This window comes from Zalophus californianus, chromosome 2 (assembly GCF_009762305.2).
Source record: "Zalophus californianus isolate mZalCal1 chromosome 2, mZalCal1.pri.v2, whole genome shotgun sequence".
NCBI classification, from domain to species: domain Eukaryota; kingdom Metazoa; phylum Chordata; class Mammalia; order Carnivora; family Otariidae; genus Zalophus; species Zalophus californianus.
In genome coordinates this window covers 20,825,477-20,848,093 of record NC_045596.1, presented here as the reverse complement: position 1 = coordinate 20,848,093, position 22,617 = coordinate 20,825,477, and the positions used below count along the sequence as shown (strand labels likewise).

General features: G+C 46.0%; 1 protein-coding gene and 1 long non-coding RNA gene across 3 annotated transcripts; both read right to left on the bottom strand.

The window, feature by feature from the left end:
* Positions 1-1,676: 1,676 nt before the first annotated feature.
* On the bottom strand, positions 1,677-8,120 carry LOC113924516. Of its 2 annotated transcripts, none has more exons than XR_003520696.2 (3): positions 7,096-8,120; positions 6,499-6,546; positions 1,677-3,411 (listed from the first exon to the last, which is right to left on the bottom strand). It is a non-coding gene; the product is annotated as an uncharacterized LOC113924516 (long non-coding RNA). The 2 variants fall into 2 exon arrangements; XR_003520697.2 differs by lacking the exon at positions 7,096-8,120 and adding an exon at positions 6,853-7,085.
* A 2,552-nt stretch (positions 8,121-10,672) lies between these two features.
* Positions 10,673-22,332, bottom strand: SMIM20 (small integral membrane protein 20). The gene is made up of 3 exons (XM_027598407.2): positions 22,120-22,332; positions 12,133-12,189; positions 10,673-11,348 (listed from the first exon to the last, which is right to left on the bottom strand). The coding sequence occupies exons 1-3, from the start codon at positions 22,226-22,228 to the stop codon at positions 11,311-11,313; spliced, it is 204 nt and encodes a 67-aa protein (XP_027454208.1). The 5' UTR covers positions 22,229-22,332; the 3' UTR covers positions 10,673-11,310.
* Between the last annotated feature and the right edge of the window lie 285 nt (positions 22,333-22,617).

Sequence of the window (22,617 nt, the reverse complement as noted above, 5' to 3'; positions counted from 1 at the left end):
AATAGCTTTTGGTCAGAATAATATACCATAAGAAGGAGAGATGACTCCAGCCCCTAATAATGCATGTTAACATTTAGTCTGCATGGTTTTGTCATTGGTAAATGGATGATTTCTTTCAGGTTCTCAGAATATTGAGAGCAGTTCTGAGATCTCCATTCCTACCTTGATGGAACATTGCTAACCCATTCCAAGAAGTCTTGCAATCCACTTGGCTAAAAGCTTTAGACAATCCTCTGGTTCTAAAATTCTTAAGGGGGTAAATCCTACCACCTTCCTCAGGGGTAAATATTTGAAGTTTTATCTACTGGTCGATACAAAAGCTTGTTTTTAAGAATGTGGCTGGCAACCATAATACTTCAAACTGGGAGACTGGCTGAGTCTACATTCTTTTTTTTTTTTTTTTTAATTTTATTTATTTATTTGACAGAGAGAGAGCAAGAGAGGGAACACAAGTAGGGGGGAGTGGGAGAGGGAGAAGCAGGCCTCCCACAGAGCAGGGAGCCTGATGCGGGGCTCGATCCTAGGACCCTGGGACCATGACCTGAGCGAAGGCAGCCGCTTAATGACTAAGCCACCCAGGTGCCCCCTTAGTCTACATTCCTTTTGACTGAAGGCAAGCCCTGAAACAAGGATTTAGGGTCATGCCACCTATTTGGGAGGTGATGTGAGAAGGGGAAAGGGGGACGGGGCGGGGAAAGGAAGCCAGGTAAGGGGTACCAGTGAGTGGACTGGTGCTGTGCACAACTAAAGTCAGTCCCATGGAGAGGCAAGAAAGTGGGGTTCCTCCCCACCAACTCCCACCCCCTGCTGGTTGAGGACTTCTCCTTGGAGTGAATTCCCTGGCAACTTTGACTCCTCCCAAGAGCGCGCAGTCGGAGACCCAGGATGCATCTGCTTTGGGGGAACTATCTGTTGATGACCTCTAGGGTAATGGAGGGGATGCCAGTGGGGCACCAAGAGCTTTTCTGCAGACACTAAACCAAAAGCATCTCACTGTTGAAAGTCATAACAAATCACCATCCATTCATTCAACAAGTATTGGTTGTTAGGCACTGTTCTAGGTGCTTGGACACATCCGTGAACAAAAGGGACATGGAGTCCAATAGGAGAAGGAAACACATAATATATGCAAGAGATACACGAATTACACATAGTGTGACAGAATAATATTCACAATAAATGTGTAAACTGTACAGTGTTGAAGGAGGGTAGAGGGGACTGGGGGTGCCAAGTTCTGTGAGGAAAGGTTATAGTTTTAAATGGGGAGATGGGGGGAGCCTCTTGAGAAAAGATTTAAAGGAGGTGATAGGAGGAGCCATGGAGAAATATGGCGGGAGAGAACTCAAGGCCAAGAGAACAAACTCCTCGAGGTGGGAATATGAGCAGGTCTGATGCATTCCTGGAGTAGTGAGTAGTGCCTGGAGCAGAGAGAATAGGAGAGAAAGTAGGAGGACATGAGGTCAGAGGTTAGAGGTGGTAGAGGTCAGAACGTGGCTTTGGCTTTTATTGCGAGGCCAACAAGAGACATTTCTGAGAGAAAGAGGGACAGACAGGATCTGCTTGCATTCTGACGGGATCACTCTGACTAGTGAGTGTGCGGAGAACAAGTGGCGTGTATCAGTTCCTTGTACCACAGAACAAATAGCCACAAAACCACTCTATCACCAACAGCTTAAAACAGTGTAAGTTTATTGTGTCAGTTTCCTGGGTCAGTAGTCCAGGTATGGGTCAGCTGGGTCTTCTGCTTAGGGTCCCACCAGGCTGAAAGCAAGGTGTCCTTCGGGGTTATGATCTCATCGGAAGCTCTGGGTCCTCTCCCAGGCTCACTGGTTGTTGGCAGAGTTCGTATCCTTGTGGCCACAGAACCAAGATCCCATTTTCCTGCCAGTTGTGGGCTGGCAAAGACTCTTGGCCCGGAGGCCGCTCTCAAGTCCTCACCATGTGAGTCCTTCCACAGACAGTTAGCAGACACGGCTGTTTGCTCCTTCAAGGTCAGAAGGGGAATCTCCCTTACACTTCAAATCTATTCCTTTGGGAAGGTCTCAGTCCCTCTAAAGAGCTATTAGGTAAGGACCAACCAAGATATCCTTGAACATCAACAGGCATGCCATCCACCGTATCTTCACGTCCTGCTCACACTCAGGAGGGGAGCACACAGGGCCATCTTAGGATCTGCACACCACAGGGGACAAAGATAGAAGCTGACAGTTCTGTTAGGAGGCTGTCATCAGCATCCAGGCAAGGGCAGATGGTGGCTTAAACACTGATTATAACAGTAGAGAGGATGAGAAGGTTTCAGAGTCTGGAGGTGTTTGGAGAGGGTTTCCTGTCAGGTTGACTGTTAGGGATGAAGGAAAAGAGAGGAGGCAAGGATGATGCCAAGGGTTTTAACCCGAGCTGAAGGTGGGAGTTGCCATCTGCTGGTGATAAAATCACCATCCAAGGGAGTCACGCCACTCTATGCCACATGCATGGTGTAAACCCCTAAGAAGCCAAAGGGAAAGTAAAGGTCAAGGAAGCCTGGGGCGGGGGGGGGGGGGGGCGCGGGATGGGGACACAGTTTAAATAGGTCTGGAAATTACTGTGGTGTTAGATAGGTGACGGAGAAGAGGGTGTTCCCCAGGGAGCTGAGGAGGGCAGAGGGATGGGGAGGGGCAGGGAGGCACTAGCGGCATTCTGAGGGGCATGAGTAGATCAGCAGGCTAGAATGGAGGGTCGTGTGGATGAGCAGTATGGGAAGGTAGGCAGGGGTGAACCTTGGAGGAAGTTCAGCCTCAAGGTAAGGCCATGATCCTACACGATAAAGAAATTTAGTTTGAGAGAAGTATATTCACAAGAGATGATGTAACGACACTCGGCAGACGTTTACTGTGGAGCCACTGCATGAGTTTGCCACAGATTGGTGGCTTCAACAACCAAAATGGATTTCCTCACAGTTCAGGACCCTAGAAGTCCGAGATCAAGCTTATGAGCAGGCCTGGCTTCTTCTGAGGCCTCTCTCCTCAGCTTGTAGATGGCGAATTCTTCCTGTGTCTCCAGTCTTCCCTCCCTGTGAGTCAGTGTCTTTATCTCCACTACTTCTAAGGACACCAGTCACACTGGATTAGGAGCCACCCTGATGTCCTCGTTTTATCTTAATCATCTCTCTCAGACCCACCCGGTCTCCAAATACAGTCACCTTCTGAGGTGTTGGGGGTTAAAACTTCAACATACGGATTCTGAGGGGACACGATTCAGCCCACAACACCTACTATGTTTATGTAATTGTGTTCGGCATTTTAGACACTGGAGAACCAACTACCCTTCTTTGTCTTCCCTTTCCTTGGCTGGAAACATTCCAGGAGGCCAGGGCTGGTGGGACAGGCTGTGCCAAGTTCACTGATGTTCATGGTGATCATTCTCTCTTCATCACTGAAAGCCACGGTGTTTGGCAAGAGCCGGTACGAAGTTCATGGAGAGCCCAAATGAACCGACGAGTCATGTGTTTGGTGAGCAAAAAACAAAAAACACAAAACAAGAGTGACCCTTTTGGGATTTCCAATCCTCTGCCTAACTCATTCCCCAAAGCCACAGACCAACGTTCAAAAGGCAGGGGCCAGCAGAAACTGAGTCCTGCTCTCTTGATTACAAAAACCAACTTTGGGCTCGGGTATTTTATATCTGTAATGTGAGTCCACATTGAGTGGGAGCACAAATTAAAAATAGCCATTTTAGAAGCCATTTAGAAGGCAGATTCTGCTTACTCCGCAAGATAAATCACCAGAGCTGCCATCTTCCTAGTAATCACAAAACCAGACTTCAGTTATATTTTTTTCTAAACACAATTGTCTTCATTTGAGCTTCTCAGAGAGAGTGTGCCCCTCTGGGTTTTCACTCAACTTAGCAAGGGCAGCCGGCCGCATGCCCCTTACAGATGTTTACCCAATATTCCAGCATCACATTTACAAGGCTGAAGTGGCTCCAATGTATTCAGGGTGCATATACTTAGCAGAAAAGTTCAGAAGCTGGCAACTCACATTTGCCCAAATTGATTCCACATCTGCCTTAAGTGAACCACTCTCTCTGATATAAGCATACTTGTTTGTTGTTGTTTTTTTTCCTCCCCTCACAAGTCAGTGTATGTGATTAGAGCTTGAAAATAAAGGGGCTGTTTTAGAAAAGAAGCAAAACAAGTTAAAGGTCAGCCTGGCGTTCAGAATACTGCTGCCAGTTACCGTTCCTTCTTTAAAGGAAACTGAGTTAACTTTGCTAAGTTATAAGGCATTTCAACCTTAGCTCATTTGCTCACACTGCACAATCCTTTAGTGTGAAAATCTTGTTATAGTAAAAGTCTCCACCAACAGAAAAATCAGGAAACCTCATCTATCCGGAACCACGCAGAAACAAAAAGTGAATACCAAAAAAATCCTCCGGGCAGCCAAAATGTCACAAAGCCCTTGCAATTCATCCATACCAGAGCCTCCAAATCCACATTAAAGGCTTTTACTTTCAAAATTGATGCCAGATTCCAAAATTTTGGCTAACTGTTTTCCAATCTCACTGCGGCCTAGAAGCAACAAATCCGAGATGAAGCCAGAGCCTGCTCCTTACAGCTGTGAGGCAGGGCAGAGATAAGAAACACAGAAAGCCAGAAAGCTCACAAGCACAGCAGGTACACGCCTGACCCATCCTGGCAGCCCCTCAAGCACATCTGTACAATAAGTCCAAGTCATAAAGACTGGCTGAACTGTGTTGAACAGCCTTTATATAAGGTGGAAATGACATGTGAAACACATTTCGGAAAAGTAAAATTAAAATATAAAATCGAGGGGCGCAGAGTGGTTAAGCATCGGACTCTTGTTTTCGACTCAGGGCACGATCTCAGGGTCATGAGACAGAGCCCCGCATCAGGTTGCATGCTGAGTGTGGAGCCTGCTTAAGATTCTTCCTCTCCCTCCCTCTCCCTCTGCTCCTCCCTCTCTCTCTCTCTCTCTCAAAAACAAAAAACAAAAAATAAAACAAAACAAAAAAACCCATAACTCTTTAAAATATAAAATTGAGATGCCCTAGTCAAAACTCTTTTGGTTGCATTTGACAAAAACCCAATTTTAAATGCTGCAAAAAGGGAACTTACTAATAACAGTATTTATTAATCCAGACATATCCTTGCTTCACACACAAATGGATCCAGGAGGTGGAAACAACAGCATCAGGACCTGGCTTCTATCTCCTGTTGTTTCCTCCTCCAATGGTTTTAGTCTCAGACCAACTCTAACCCCCTGGTGGCAAGATGGCTGCCAACACCTCTAAATGTGAAAAAGACACCCTCCTCCAGTCTGACCACACAAGCCAACAGGCAAGATTAACTCCAGCTAGATCTGATGAGCCTGGTTTGGGTCACATGCCCAGCCCAGATCCAATCCCAGGGGCCAGGAGTTTGCTCAGCCTTCTGATTGGCCAAACGTGGACCATATGCCTACTCCTGAAGTGCAGGGTAAAGTCAGCTTCACCCAAAGCAGGGAGCTAGAATGGGTGGAATGAGCCAACAGGGAGTAGGGGTGGGGGGTGAGGTGAAGTGTTCCAGTGAGGGAGTGAGGTGCTGGGTAAAGGGAGCAGTTAACATCTACCAGGGGAGGTAAAACCTGTAACTGTCTAGGAGATCCAGCGTGCCTCTTCCTTGAGGCTCTGGGTATAATACTTTTTCCATTCACAAATGATTGTGGCCTAGGACTTTCGTATTTGGAAAAATGATCACGATGATATAAACTGATCATGACTCTACAGTTTTCAATTACACCACTGAATTTCTTTTTGTACCACTTCAGTTTGGTTTTTCTGTCACTTACAACCAAAAGGGTCTGGACAAAGCATCCTTTTTTTTTTTTTTTTTTTTTTTGCATTTTATTTTAATTACGTATGGTCACACAGAGAACCCCAGGAAGAGGAGAGGGCCGCAGAGTGTTCCCCAACTCCCGTGAGGAGTAGCGACCCCTCCTTTCTCCCCAGGGGGTGTTCAGAGGATCAGGGTTTGGGAAACACCACTTAGCAGAGCGAAAGGCACCCTGCTGCTTCCCATCAAGCTGGGAGAGCCTCAGGGAGGGTAAGCTAGCTGCCACTGCCCCGGAAGGCCTTCTCCAGGGAAGCCGACAGCCAAGTTCATGCCCCTCTTCAGGCGCATATTCCATGGGATGCGCGGGCCGGCTCCCCAGGGGCTCCCCCACCATCTCACACACATGGGTAGCCACTGAGCTGTGCATTTCCCTACCGACAGGCAGACTCAACTGCAGAAGGCCTCAGGCACCGAGCAGGAAAGGTCTGGGAGACTGAACTCCCCTGTGCACGGAGTCCCGCCAGGGGCTAAGACCAGGGCGTTCTCATCGGTTCTCGGCATCAGAACAGAGAAGCCTCGGGCGGGCAGGGAGCTCTCAGCTTGCTGAGCACATCGGACTTGCCCACCGTGGAGTGGTGTGGACCTGAGAACATCAGATTTACCCTCCAGTTCAGTGCTTTTCAACCTACCCGGGGCGAAGCTCAGCTTCTGTTTCTGAGTACCAATCCATCGCGAACCTGTAAAATACAGTAAGATTACTTTCATCAAAAATTTTTTAAAAAGCAAAAAATACAAAATGCAAGCCCATTACTTTCAATCGGATTCAAAAGATTAAAAACTCGTCTGTCACACTGCCATTAACCTTTGTAAGTGCTTATTCTTTGTATCTGTACTTAACTCCCGTGGACAGAGAACAGGGTTGCCCTGCTCCGACCACCACAGTGATTAGCCCTGCTCTGGGGCAAGCTCCTGGCTTTGTTTTAACGTTTTCAGACCACTTCCTGCTTCTAATGCTTCACATTTATCAATTAAGTAGAACTTACCAGCTTGACATTCCGTGTGTCCCCACACAGTCCGAATCTGCCATTCCCTTCATTTGGTCCTCCCTCATTCTTTCAACTGATCACTCAGTCCATCCAAACCCTAATGAGCGCCTGCTCTGGGCCAAGCCCAGGCCAGTGACACACAGGGCAGGCAAAGTCCATGGTTCGGTTGTCTCCCCACACACACCTGCACCCAGGCCCAACCAGCTTTCCAAGACGGGCTTAGTTTTGCTGAGTCCGCACCTCTGTCACTCACTGCGTGTCTGAATCCCAGGCGTTCTTCATAGCTCTGTTGGAATGTCAGCTGCTCAGCCAGTGATAACAGCTCTCATTAATCTGGCCTCTGCTGGCCCAGGAATTTGCTGGGCACTTTATATACACTTTATATACTGAACAGCAGGGTTCTCTGCAAAGTTTCCTGATTCCACTTCTTATTCTTCTAAATCAGATTCAACTTCTTTTCCTTCTAGAGCCAATCTCTGCACCTTTAAAAAAAAAAAAAAAAAACCTTAAGTATGATGTACATTTAGAAAAGAATGTGAATTTATACAGCTCAGGGAAGTAGCCAAAAACTCGATACACCTATGGAACCTGCACCCAGATCAAAAAAATCAAACCTATCAGCACCGTGAAGATGGCCTGTATCACTTCCCGGTTACTAACCCTCCCCCTTCCCAAGAGTAGCCGCCGTCCTGACTTATAACTGTATGGCTTAATTTACCGTTTTTATTCATCTAAATGGAATCTAAAAGTATTATTGCAGCTGGCTTCGTTTATTCAGCACTATTTGTGGGATTCATTGTAGTGTTCATTCTCATTGCTGTATCGTATCCCATCATGTGAATATTTCACAGCTTATTTATCCATTGTACTGTGGATGAGCATTTGGCTGCTGTGAACATTCTGGTACATGGCTAATGGTGAATCTACAAGTGCATTTCTGCTGCAACTTCATTTTAGTAAGAGCAATAACAAATCCTGTATCTTCCTCCCCTGGTCATCTCCCTTAATGTGGACATGACGGAACACAGTTCACTACAAGCGACTGTTGGAACTGATGCAACCAGATACCCAATTCTCAAGAGATCTGACTAAACCCAAGAAAAACAATTAGACTCAGGGTGGTCTAGGGACCTTTTGTGGTATCTGAGACCTTTTCAGGAGGTCTACATGATCAAAACTATTTTTATAATACCACTAAAGCTTCTTTTTTTTTTTTAGTTTCAGAGGTAGAATTCAGTGATTCATCAGTTGCATACAGCACCCAGTACTCATGACATCACATGCCCTCCTTAATGCCCATCACCCAGTTACCCCATCCCCCAACCCACCTCCCCTCCAGCAACCCTGAGTTTGTTCCCTGTAGTTAAGAGTCTCTTATGGTTTGTCTCCGTTTTCATCTTGTTTTATTTCTCTCCTTCCCCTATGTTCATCTGTTTTCTTAAATTCCACATGAGTGAAATCATATGGTATCTGGGTTTCTCACTTATTTCGCTTAGCATAATACCTTTTATTTCCATCTATGTTGTTATAAGTGGCAAGATTTCATTCTTTTTGATGGCTGAGTAATATTCTGGTGTGCGTATGGACACACACACACACACACACACACACATCTTTATCCATTCATCTGTCGATGGACATCTGGACTCTTTCCACAGTTTGGCTATTGTGGACATTGCTGCTATAAACATTGGGGTGCATGTGCCCCTTTTAATCACTATGTTCCTATCCTTTGGATAAATACTTAGTAGTGCAGTTGCTGAGTCATACTGGTTCTATTTTTAACTTTCTGAGGAACCTCCAAACTGTTTTCCAGAGTGGCTGCACCAGTCTGCATTCCCACCAACAGTGTAGGAGGGTTCCCCTTGCCTTTTTTTTTTTAAAAGATGTATTTATTCATTTGAGAGAGATGGGGAAGGGCAGAGAGAGAATCCCCAACCAGACTCCCTGAGCGCAGAGCCAGACACCAGGGCTCCATCCCAGGACCCTGAGATCATGACCTGAGCCGAAACCAAGAGCTGGTTGCTTAACCGACTGCACCACCCAAGCACCTCAGCTTTTTTGCCTTTTTTCCTCTCATCTTTTTTTTTTTTAAAGGTTTTATTTATTTATTCATGAGAGACAGAGGGAGAGAGAGAGAGAGAAGCAGAGGGAGAAGCAGGCTCCCAAGGAGCAGGGAGCCCGATGCAGGACTTGATCCCAGGACCCTGGGATCATGACCTGAGCCAAAGGCAGACGCTTAACCATCTGAGCCACCCAGGCGCCCTCCTCTCATCGTCTTATGAGTGTGCACAGAGGAATTTTCCAGAGGCCATGACATGTGATATAGCAACAGACTGAATGCAGAAACAGATATTAGAATCTAGCTGTGAAGAGAATCTATTATGCCAGACATTAAAGAAATTTGTAAATTATCTTTGATCTTGGAAAACAAATTTTTCACACAAAAATGTCATATTACTCTACATGGGTTTGTTACTGATCTTAATTAATAAACATTTTAAAATTTGGTTTAATTTCTAATATAGTACCTACAGGTATAACCCACTTTGGGGTCCTCAAAAAATTTTAAGAGTGGTAAAAGAGTCCTGAGATCAAAAGTTGGGGAACCACTGATCGAGAGAAAGATTTCCCGAAAAGGATGTTGTTGGTCACTAGCCCAGAAGATAGTCCACGAAAAATATTTTGTGATCAAATACATTTGAGAAATGGTAAGCCTCTCTTGGAAATCATCAAATTAGAAGCAAATAAGCCGAGTTTGCTTTAACTCTGTGTTTCCTAATTGTATCTGACCAAGATCCCCTCTTCCAAGGGCTTTCGTTATCATCCTGGAAGCACACTTGGGCACCTCATGGATGAACTCCAAGGCCTTCAGTCGTTCCCAAGAGGAGCATCTCTTACAACCTGGCTTTTGTCAAGCGTGGGCAGCAGAGTCTGATGTGACACTTCTGACAGCATGAAGACTGATCCTTTTATAAATATCAAGGCAGCTGAGCAGGACAGAGAGTTCCTTTATCTCTACAAAGAGGTGTACCAAGGGCAGGGTCAAAGCAAGACAAAGATCCCACTGAAGAGAGAAAACGGAGTCTGTTCCATCTGCCGAAGAGGCAGTCGAGGTCCCAGAGTTCTTGACAACATCTTCCAGAGCAGATGGTACACGCGCTTGCCCCCGTCATAAAGAAATCTCAATAAAGTGCCCACAGAATGCCAGACTTTAAGTTACACAACTTCTTGGTGCCCCCTCCAAGGAAAATAGTGGCCAGATATACCCTGAATGAGTCAACTTCTTTTATTGGGTTACTAACCGTAAGTCAATTAAATGTTAGGGAATGTCTACCAAAAAATGATGCCTTTGGTTTTGGAACCATCAGTCTGAGTTCTTTTTGACAGTAATTACATAACTGTTGTCAGTTGTCTGGTAAGCAAATTCCCAGTTCACAATAATAAAATTATGTTATCAGGCAGCTCATCTAAAGAGAACCCATAGTAATGTGCAAGGCACTCTGGGAAATCTAAAAATGAAAAAGAGGTGTTTCTTCAAAAACATATAATCTAGTAAGGGGCCAGACAGAGCACCAGAGAAAGAAAGAAAGAATTTCCACACTCGTCTCTGCAGCAGCTGGTGAGGTAGCTGGTACTGCAACCAATAAATATCTGTCTCAACAAATCTGCTATTTACCTTTAAAATGTTTACTTGTACACAAACTGAGAAACACCACATAGTTGAGTATCTCGTCAAATATAATCTAGTCAAATACCGCTTCTTAGTGTGACTTAATGAGTTTATATAGGATTTCAAAAAAAAACCTACACCATAGTGAATTAAAAATAGATCATTTTAATACACATATTTTCACTTGTTAATTCAACGCTGATTTCTATTATGCATGCATAGCCACTTGGTTGAACTTGCTTCCTATTTACTTATTTTCCAACATGCAGCAACCTTCGACAAGATGGCTAAGCTGAACTGGTTATTCTTAAAGAGTACAATGTACCCTGTCCTCAGAGTTTTATCAACTTTAATGTTTCCAAAGAGCCCGATGAGGCTGCTCCGCACGCTGGCTTTTCACTGAAATTTCCCATTTGGAGGGTGGCAAGACAGACTAGGCTCTTCCCACGTCTCCTGGCCGCATGCATTCACATCACAGCTTGGCTGGGGAAGCAGGAGGGACTGAATAGTAAGTAGACCCTCCTCCAAACACAGCTGGGTGAGAGAGCTTCATTTTTAGAAAGTAAAGCGAATCATGAAAACCTCCCTAATGGTGTGATTTGCTCCAGGGTTCTTTTGATACTTAAGAAGGGAAATATTAATCCTTGCGCATGGTACTCTTATTTTCAGCTTTATAGAGTTTTCTTCTCCAGCCATCCTTCTGTAGTGAGGCAATTTATTGTACTTGTGGCAGAATGGAAAGCACGAAGATGTCTTTCATAATCGAGGTGGTGATAGCCTTCTCATTTCCTGCCAAATGGATCAGACCACACTTTTAACCCTATAGAAAGAAACATGAATCAAAACAGGATTCGCTTTTTAAACTTCCTACCACTTCCCTCAACTGCAAACAAGCAAAATGACATCAGAATTGAGTTGTGCGATTTCCAGGTAGTTCGAGACAGTGCGGGCAAGCTGCCAGAAGTCTGAGATGCTACAGCTGGGCAGCCATGGCCACCATGAGAGACTTAAATGGCTCAGAAATTGCCCCACAACAGGAAGCTATGTATCTGGCCTAGTCAAAACATTAATTAATTAATTAATTAATTAATTAAAAAAAGAATGGTGCCATAGATTACAAGAGTTTTGGTTAAAAAACTGGATACCTCTCCTTCTCACCCAACTGGGATCATCTAAAAGTAACTAACCATTCAGCCACAAAGGGAACTTTTGAGCTTCTGTAATAAAGCAGAATCCCGCATCAATTAAAATAGCTCACAAGTAAACAGCCTTTTTCCTAAGAGGGCAGGGTTTAAATAGGTGCTTGGTAAATCGGTCTGCAGAACAGCTATGCACCCTTGATATTCAATCGCACACTTGTTATATTTTTATGCCGATTTTATCAAATGCACAAGAGGAACGGACAAACTTGCCCCAAATATTCTGGGGTGAAATGTTAAAATGAAGTCTTGGGGTGGCTCCTATGAAATGGCAACTTCTGAATGATGAATGGCACAATCACCAGCTAGCCTCCACACTCAAAAGATTTCTTTCACTGCAGGGCAAGCACGCGCACCCCACACAACAGCACAAATGCAATTCTGTTTTGAATTTTAAAAGTTCACCTGGTGGCTGCACATCTTCTTGAATAATACCAGCTCGATTTACGGCTTGCTCCTTCTCTGAAAAACACAACAGAAAAATTGCTCTTTACAAAGGTGGGGGGTGGGCCGTGGTGGAAGAAATCTTTTCTCTTTACGTGGGCCAATGACATGGGACAATTCGGAAACAATATATACAGGACGCCAATATTCAAAGCTTTTAGGTTATGGAAGTTAGATCCTACAGAGCAAAAAAGATTGGGCATTTTCAATAAAACCAAAGAAAGCCGTACTTCAAAAGAAAAGCTCCCGACTCACATCTTTTCTCGGTGATCTCAGCATTTTGGAAAGGCAACAAAACAACGGAAAAAGAACAATTTTGAAAGAGCTGGTGGGTGTGATATTATGAGGGGAAGGCTGCTGAATTGAAGGAACAAGTACAATTAACAAGAAAACGATGTAGTTTCTATGTCTCAAATGTGCCCCGCTGAAGGACTAGACCCAGAGCTAAATATGCTATGTTTTTGATAGGAAATAGAGCAGAAAATTAATCTTTGGGTGGGTGGCTTTGGTTTGGATAATTGAAGCTTCCCTAATTGATTGCAGGTGCTGTGCCAATTAGTAAGCGCGTTCCAACTACAGCAGCTCGGCCCATCTCTTTGGAGATGTCCAACAGGCAAGGGCCAAGGGAAATTGGGCATTTTATGTCTGTGGGCTTCAAGCGTTCTGACACATCTAAGTGGTTTAGAATAAGCCCAAGGTCTGTGAAAACAAAGACTTATTATTTTAAGTACCTTGACAAACAAATGGCGGCTTTTCGGGGGAAAGACTTGGAGCCAAAGGATGTTTACTACTAAATTATAGTAATTAAAGGTTGTAATCAGACCTTTGTCTTAATCAGGCTGACAGTGTTTCTTGAAATCCACATTTAGCTCTTACTTAATATTAGGCCATTTCCTTTATTCTGGCCTCTGGATTCTCATAAAGTTACAAGAAGCATAAAGGTACAAGAAACAGAGATTTGCCAAATTGAATATTCATTGAACTTGCTTCTCCCGTGATGTGACAGAAAGTCAATCCTAAGTGACCTACCTGATAGTTTTATCAATGCTAAGTTTTGCTTTGGCAAATAAAACACTGGGCAATAGGGATTATGTGAATCTTGATATCTAATTCTAAGACAGAGGGAAGACATAGCATAATGAAGCCCATTACAGACAATGGCCTGATGGTTTCCCTGGGCCTCTCTGAAAAGTAGTAGCAGGCAAGCAATAACCAAGACCCTTGGGACCAAGATATGCCAAAAGGCTTCTTCCATCTAGAGTGGATAATGGAGCTCTCGGATGTCGGATTTTCTAAAATAACTCCAACACAAAAGGTGATCTCATTTCCTAAGACATTAAACTCCTGTAGGATTGAGCCCTACCATACTGTCAACATGTAAGGTCACAAAGGACGGACGTGTCTCAAATATGCTCTCAGAAAATGCCAACCAGGTATAAGACTGCAGGGCCATCCATGGTGACAGGAACAAAAAGAGATACGATTTTCCATGCCTAGAAGGTCCATTTGCCAGTATTACGGAAGAGGTGAGGTTTTTTTTTTTATTTTTAAAGATTTTATTTATTTATTTTAAAGAGAGGGAGCACGCACACACGCAGGCGGGGTGAGAAGCAGCAGGAGAAGGGCAAGCAGACTCTGCACTGAGCGTGGAGCCCGATGCGGGGCTCCGTCCCACGACCCTGAGACCATGACCTCAGCCGAAATCAAGAGTCAGATGCTTAACCAACTGAGCCACCCAGGCGCCCCTGGAAGAGGTGAGTTTTTTAAAAAAATAATCAGTTGCCAGAAAGCTTTCTAGCCATAGATTTAAGAAAATCGGACAGCCTGGTGTATTGAACACATTCTCCAAGAGACAGTGGGTACTGCGAAGACGCTGGCAGACTGCCAAGCACCAAAGGAAGTTGGCTTTTGATAGCAAGGCCAGAATGTCTAATTGTATCCTAACCTCGTACAGTGCAATAGAGAGCCAAGTGAAGAGGAAGGACTCCCTGTCTTCACACTTTCTTGCTAATTGCTAATGAGGTTCGAGAGAAGCTAAGGATTTATTTAAAATAGACCATAATCTCTTTATAATCCTTGTCCTTATGCAACCACCTCATTTGTGTGTGGTTTTTTTTTTTTTTTTTTGGCTTGGACAGGCAATTTAAACCGATTTGCTGAACTAGTTCCTATCAAGTGATAACCAGTATTAGCATCCTATCCACATCCCCTGGTTCTTTAATCCATTAATGTTTTCTAAGTACTCTAAAGCCAAAGCAGTCTTATATAAATTCATGATACGACACAAAGGCACTCTAAAATTTGTGAATGTGGAATATGCCCAAAGGAAAACAAACCGGTCCCTCAGGATTTAGCAGTATGTCTTGCTGAAGTTGACAGTAAGTTTCTATTTTACTCTCATTAGAGAAACAGCAAGTGTCTATACACCTCAGGAAAAGGACAACGCTGAAGTCAGAGGTTTAACTATGTGAACAAGTTAGGATAAGCTAATTACGGACTTTTCAGTAGTGAGCATGTTTCTATCAGGAGTGAAATGATTAAGATGCAAACACGCAATACTGGGCCTGGAGCTTCGTGATGCCGGTTAGAAAAAGTCCCCATTCCAGTGTCTCAGCAAGCCCGACTCTGCCCCCTGGTGCTAAGGCAGTGGTGTGATTTGTAGTTTTAACAGGATTGTTATCTCTAGTCAGAGGGCCAAAGTATTATTATTAAAACTGGTAATGCCCGTGGGCGGGCTGATTCTCTGATTGTAGTGACAGAATCCACCTAATAATTTGTAAGTCTCTGAAAATGAAAACATATCTTTAGACTAAATGTCCATGCTGTCAAACAGCTCTACTGCGTGACTTGTTACTTGGACACCCACAACCACGCAGCAAAGACAGTGTTCCCCAGCGCCCACTGACAGCAGACCGCCTGAGTGTGCCGAGTGGGGGGCCAGCAGCTAGAAACCGAAGAGCAGGTGCCGAAGGTCAGGACCCAGCGCCCTGCCCAGTGAGATGGCCTCAGGACCCCTCCCCACCATCTCTTCTTGGCAACAGTTAAAAATACAAGCAACTCCGAAGCTGAATTAACTGGACACATGGCAACATATGATGGACTGTGTATGAGATAATAGCATTGTGTCAATATTACATTTCCTGGCCTGGATAACTGCACTGTGGTTATGTAAGAGAATGCCCTTGTTCCTAGGAAATCCATGCTGAAGTGTGTGGGAAGAAAGCTCGCAGTGTCCTGAACTTGCTCTCAAATGGTCCAACAGAACAAAAGAAACAATTATACGTATATGTAATTATATATGCATATGTATATGTATGTGTATGTATGCATGTAGCATGTTGGGGGGAGCAAATGCGGCAAAATGTTCTCTGGTAAATCTAGGTGACAAATGGGGATTTATCATACTATTCTTAGGTCTTTTCTGTTGGTTGGGATTATTTTTTTAATAAATGAAATACACAAAAGCAAAACAAGTTTTTAGGAAGCCCTTATACTTCCTGGTGACTGTTCCGTGATGATTACCTCGAAGCACCTTTTTTAAAACAGCAAATAAAAAAATTAAGAACTACTTTTTCAGTGTTCGCATTCTGCGGCTGTTGCCTAGCCATGTACTCCGTCTGTCTATGGGGTCATCGAGGACAGGATGTGCCCCGGTGCCCTGCTGAACCAGCAGCAGATGGGACCAAACGGCCGTGGTGGCAAGTGTGAACCAGTGGCTGAGGGGGACCAAAAGGCCACTGGAGGCACCGACTCCTCCCAACACTAGAAACACTTTTGCTTCCTCATCAGAGTCTGGCTGAACCCAGGGAGCTCCATAATGCCGGATAGAAAGTAAGACTTAATCTTTCCCTGTGCTGTACCGGACTCTCCAGTGAAAGAAATAAAAAGCATATTCTAGCCCCTGGCATGGGATAGGGAGAATGCCCTTCCAAGGTAAGAAGTATTTCTGGGTCAAGCGATTTCTCACAACCCTGTTCCGACTCCGTACAGCAGACTTCCAGCGAGGGGCGGGGCGGGGGGGGCAGAAAGTGCAGCAGTAAGAGAAGGCGACCACGTGGGATGGGGACTGAGGTCTCCTCACAGCAATCCCGCAATCCTGCGCAGTCCTTCCCTTCACTAGTAAACACTCTGTGCTGTCTTAAAGGCACGTGAAACAGGGCATCGATAGCAGACAAGGTCGGGGAGTTAGGCTCTCGTGTCCACCCAGCCATTAATGTGCTCAGTGACTCTGGACAAGGCACCTAAGTGAGGGGACTGAAGGAGCATGGGTTTTCTGGCAAAACTCTTAAGACTTTATGCTTCTGTGCATCTAAAGTTAAAAATGAACAGGATCCCCGAAAATGATCCTATTCTGTCTCATCTCACAGGCTGGTATAAAATACAGGGTTTTCTTAAAAGGCCATGTTCAGGACCACAGTCTAGTTCTAGGACACAAAGCCAGACTAGGCTCTGAGCTACAGCAGCTGTCCTCGCCCCGAAACGTGGGCTCATCCAACAAACCATGCGGTACCAGCAGGATGAAAGCTAAAAAGCATCATCTGGGATTCCCTCCAGGAGCACAACAGAATCGTCCCCACATTTCCGGTTTGGGCTCGCTGACCACCAACGCCAACGCCGTCTCCCCAGGGCTCATCTCGGGACTGAAGTGTCACATGGAGAACCGACCTTGTCATCCCTGTAACTTAGGAAAGTCTGGCTGAGTTAGTGGAAGAGCTGAAGATCACACTGAATGTCAACGGGAAATCCAGTAAGGCAGTCTTGTCAGAGCGGCTTGCCTGCTTTTAAGGTATGGGAGATCTCCTTGAGTTTATTTTATCTGAGCAGCCTTCCCCTTCTCGCCTGCTGCCTCAAGGCTCATTCTGGCAGAGACACTGTAACAGAGCTATCCCCACACTCCCTGTGCCTGGGCTGGCCGGCATTAGTCAGGCTGGCCCCGCTGAAGGGCCAGCACCGGCCCGACATGGGAACGTGGGCTCCTCCCTGGCCAGCCACTGGCCCTTCTTAAGGACTGGATGTCTGGCCTACCTTGCCCTGCACTTCCAAGAACTGTGGCCTTCTCCTCGGTCTGCCCAGAGTCCTGGGGAATACAAATGTATGAAGGATGGTCGGGAGAGGAAGACCCAAGAGAGGCTGAGAAGGAGTGGCTGAAAGGCAGGAGCAAAAGAGCAAAGGCAAGATGACTGGCAGCGGGGGTGGTCACAGAAGCTCAGGGAAGATAGTGTTTCAAGAAGAGAGAGTCTGGCCGGGGGCTGTGCCTCTCACTCACAGATGACTCACTTCCTGTGTTACAATGGGAATGGAAGTCATCACCTGGAAGTGCCTACAACTTCCCAACATCGAACCTATTATTTAGCTGCCCTTCCTCCTGAGCCGGTGGAAGAGGTGTCCTGCCTTTGGTCCAAGGCTTTCCTGCATCTGATCTCAAGATCCCCTACCACCTGTCACTCTATGGATTATCTTCATCTTTCTTTTGTCCAGAGACTTCTTGGCTGTCCCATCTCTCCCTAAAACAGAACTCTCCCTAGACCCTCTGACCTGTTGCAAATATACTCTGTCACTCTCCTCTCCATACAAATACCTTTAAGGAGCCAACTCCGTGGAGCAGCCTGTTCTCTGTCCACCACCAAACTACTGAAAGCATTCTTAACAAGGTTAACTCTGACCTTCACCTTCTTTTTTATAAATCTGATTATTTTCACTTATCTGTCTCCAAGAAGCCCAACCCTGCTGACCATACCCCTTTTCTTTCTTTTTTTTTTTAAGATTTTTATTTATTTATTTGAGAGAGAGAGAATGAAGAGAAAGAGAGCACGAGGGGAAGAGGGTGACAGGGAGAAGCAGACTCCCCACCGAGCAGGGAGCTGGATGCGGGACTCGATCCTGGGACTCCAGGATCATGACCTGAGCCGAATGCAGTCGCTTAACCACCTGAGCCACCCAGGAGCCCACCATACCCCTTTTCATCAGGAGTTGTTTTCATGGGACTTGAGACTGCAGCCTCTTCTGGTTTTGACCCTCTTGCTCTGGCCGCTTCTTCTCCGTCTCCTTTGACGGCTCCCTTTCTTCTGACCGCTTGCTCTTCCAATACAGTGTTCACCAGTGTCCTGTCTTAGGCCAGCTTGTCTCTTGCAGTTTCCCAGTGCTGCCTGGGAGCCCTTTCCTCCCATCCCGTGCTGATCCAGCGCCCTATCCCTAGCTCTAGCTCAGGCCCAGCACCTCAGCTCCAGACTAGCACATCCCGCTGCCTGTAAGCAATCTCCACGAGCACATCCAGATACCTAAAACACAATACATCCAAAATTGAAGTAGCTCATCCTCCTCACTCCCAAAACCAATTCCTTCTTGTGTTTCTTAGTAAATGACCAGCAGCACCATCTCTTCTGCTGCCAGAGCCCGGAAATTGTCATTCTCCTTGAATGAATGAAGAAAATGAATGAAGAAAACGGACAGTAGAAAGGAGTAAGATGTAGGGCTCGGTGAGTAAAGACCGTGGGCAAAGAGAAACAATCAGCGACTACACAAAACCTTGCCGGTACTAGGTGACTGGGGAGGAATAAACATAAGGCGGCGTGTGTGGTACAAGGACCAAGGCAGTCTCCTCAGGTCTTAGTATATTTTCTGGGAGGATAAAGATACTGACTAACTTTAAACAGTAATCACGAAAGAATAAAAATAAGAGTGTAAAACTTTCAAAAGAAGAGAGGAGAAAAAGAAAGAAAGCTTGAAGTTGCAGAAAAGGAGAAAAAAAAAGGAGTTACAGAAATAGAATAAAGAGAAAACACAAAGTAAGAGGCAAATAAATGTATCAGTAAACATACATGAAAATGAGCTCAATCCAACAATTAAATTATCAGATTGGGTTAAAAAACTCAGTGTAGGCTGGTTATGAGACTTAAAGACAGATGCCAAGGGGCACCTGGGTGGCTCAGTCGGTTAAGCATCTGACTTGATTTCGACTCAGGTCATGATCTCAGGGTTGTGAGATCGAGCCCTGAGTCGGGCCCCCACTCTGTGGGGAGTCTGCTTGTCTCCCTCTCCCTCTGTCCCTCCCCCAACTCTCTCTCTCTCTCAAATAAATAAATCTTTAAATAAATGAATAAAAGACAGGCGCCAAATATAAGAGGATAGATATAGCAGGAAAATACTAAACAAAACAATGCTGGGAACTCTAATGCTGATAAAATAGAGCTAGGGAGGAAGAGAAGGGGTAAAGAGGACCCTTCATACAATGATAATTGGGAAAAAAAAAAATCTCCAGAATATTCTCTATCGTGTGCACCTAATAATATGGCTTAAAGATACCTAAGTAACAGAATTAAGAAGCTTGGTCTGGAATCGACACACACAGAACTCTGTACCCAACGATGACATATACTCACTTTAAGCACAGAAGGAACATTTCCCTAATTGACCTATACTAAGCCACAAAGGAAATCTTGACCAATATCAAAGAATCAAAATCATATAGTCTTCATTCTTTAACCACAAATGCAAATAAGGTAGAAATCAGCAACAAAAGAACAACCATAAAGAGCACTGTGGCCACTGCGTAGAGAATGACTAATGGGACCTGGCGGAAGCAGGGAGACCAGCTCAGAGTCCAAGCAGCGGGTGAGGGAAGTGGGCTGGATGACGGTGGGGCCAGTGAGATGGACAGAATGCTCTTACCATCTTGTGTAGTTACGTACACCCAGCACCTAGCGCGGTACCAGGTACACAGCCATTGCTAAAATCCGGGTTATAAAACATGCAAAAGAAGCTAAATAAATACTAGTTCAAGTGCTGAAGTGAACCGCAGCTCCAACCTCCCAACAGACAGGCCAGGTTTCCATGGCTCAAACACCAATACCTCACCTGCCAGGACCCCAGTCTACTGCCAGGTCAGCCAGCCCTGCTTAAATCTCTTTGTCTCACACCCCCGTCCTACGGCTTCTTATTTTTTAAACAGTTTTATGGGATGCCTAATATAAAACTATATTGTTTCCACACCTGTTATCTCACTTAATACATCCTAAAACCTATAAATTGAGTCCTGCAAACGCCACTGCTATAGATGAAGAAACAGGCTGGGCTCTAGGAGATTAAGTAACTCACCTTAAGATACTTATCTAGTAGGGATTTAGACCCTCACCTGCCCTGCTCCCCCTTCACAGCCCCTCAGAGACAGTATGGGGCCGTGGTGTAGTGACAGCGTGCACTGGTCCAAATCCCAGATCTGACTCACTGGCTATGGGTCCTTGTAGAAGTCATTTAACTGTTCCATACCTCAGTCTGTCTACACATAAAATGGGGGTGATGATCACACAGCAGCTACAAAAAATGGTTATAAAAACTACATGGGTTAATATATTAAGTGCTCGGGATACATGGCACAAGTCCACACTTTCATCATCTGATCTAGATGAGCATGTCTCAACCTCGGCACCATGCATATCCTGGGCCGGATAATTCTTTGTCATAGGGGGCTGTCCTGTGCACTGCGGGTTTAGAGGCATCCCCGGCCTCTATCTACTAGATGCCAGTAGCACCCTCACACCACCCCACTCCACCCCCAGTTGTGACAAGCCAAAATGTCTCCAGATAGAACCAAATGTCCCCTGGGGGACAAAAATCATCCCCATTGGAGAGACACTGCTCTAGTCTTCATAATGGAAACTTTTCCAGCAGGATCCAAAGCAGAGCCCCCGTCCCAAGTTCAATTCTAGATGCCCTAATAAGACAGCCTGGGGCACGGATCCAGTCAGGATGATGGAACCAGATTGTGCAGGGCTTCACACCATCCTCTGTTTACCCCGACTCGTGGCGCACGGACATAGGCTGGAAGACAGAATGCACAGAGGCCATTTTAATCCTGGATGATGAAAGAAGCTACCAGGAAATGTGAGTGTGTACTTAAAACCCTCTGCCTCCAGAAACCAAATGTTGTAGCATTTGTAACAGGCAGAGCATTTACACAGAGCTTTTGCCTTCGAATCGTCAAGCTTTCAGCCTCTGCTAATATTCTCCAGGGGGCAGGGCTGGCCCTCTTCCATCTTCAAGATGATTCAGGTTTCCTGGAGAACAAAATGAGCCTCTGATGCCTAATGTTTTCTCTCTGACAGATGGTTTCAGACGTATCAAAGTGCTAATCCTTGCTGAGGTATAGGTCTCAAGGAAGGAGAGTTTGGCTTTTAGAATGACAGAACTTGAATGATTAAGGAGGAAAATTACTCCCAGGATATTCACCATTGTCATGTGAGCAACCCGCTTAAAATGAAGGAAGACGGCAGAATCTGAAAAAAGATGAGGAAAAACTCAAAAACCCAGGTTAACAGTTTAGGTTTGAAACATTTCCACCCAAAGCTGTCCCAGGGAGTGGAAATGAAGTGCAATAAAAACACCTTCAGGCTCAGGATGATTAGGGCTCCATCTGCCTCCCTCCAGTATCACCATTCCCAGCTTCCATGTGTGGGAGAAGCCCTGCAGACACAGGCCAGGGTTGGAATATTTGCCTTGCAACTTACTAGCTGTGTGACCTTGGGCCTGTTACACAGTCTGAGCCTCAGTTTTCCCGCCGGTGAAATGCGCATTTAATACCTACCTCAAAGGGAGATCCAATGTATGCCTGACACAGTAAGCGTTCCGCGAATGCTACCTGTGAGCATGACCTAGTATTTAGTGTCAACCTACTATGTGCCAACTGCTTTCGTTACCACCTGTGAGTCTCAATGAAGACTAAACCGTCTTATTTTACCGATTACAAACAGCTATTGATGGATGAGGATGCTGAGTACGAGAGACTGCGTCACACTTGTCCACGGTCACAAAGCCGCACACATCAGGATTCGAACCCGGGCCTGCCTGACTCCCAAGCCAAGCTCTTTCCACGGCCCCACGAGCAGGTGCAGGGCGGAGGGGAGGGGGGTGTTACTGAGACCAGGCCACCGCGCGGGGTCACAGGTCACTCACGGTACTCGTCCAGCCGCATTAGGGGCCGGAAGTAGATAGGGTAGAAGGCGGCGCCGATCAGGGAGATGAAGCCGCCGAAGATGAGCACGGTGCGCAGGTTCCGGGACATGGCGCCGGGCACCGGGCTGCCCTGACCCACTGCGAGGCCCGCACGCTGCGAGTCCCAGTTCGCGCCGCCGGGCCGTGACCCCGCTCGGAAGAGGCGGAGCGGCTTTCGCTTCCGGGCCTTGGAGGCGGGGCTAGGCGGCGGGGCGGGGCGAGATAGGGCCGGGCGGGGGTCAGGGACGGAGCTAGGGGTAGGTGGAGCCGGGCCGGGCGGGGCCTCCGTGTCGCGCGGTGCTTCCCCAGCGCTCCCTCCCTGGGGGTTGCGCCTGCCCCGCGCCGGCTGCGCGGTAAAAGGAGCTGGTGCGTCGCTGGGTTCTGCCGGCCCCTCTTCTGGCTCCTGCCGTGCCGGCAGCCCGGCTCCCCCTCGGTGCACCATTCTCCTGACCTCTTTTA

What these genes read in the sequence shown, in the direction of transcription:
- SMIM20 (XM_027598407.2), bottom strand. Translation starts at nt 22,228, where the DNA reads ATGTCCCGGAACCTGCGCACCGTGCTCATCTTCGGCGGCTTCATCTCC. An exon ending in AATGCGGCTGGACGAGTACC is followed by an intron (nt 12,190 to 22,119) that starts GTGAGTGACCTG and finishes TGTGTTTTTCAG; the next exon opens with AGAAGGAGCAAGCCGTAAAT. An exon ending in AGAAGATGTGCAGCCACCAG is followed by an intron (nt 11,349 to 12,132) that starts GTGAACTTTTAA and finishes TTCTTTCTATAG; the next exon opens with GGTTAAAAGTGTGGTCTGAT.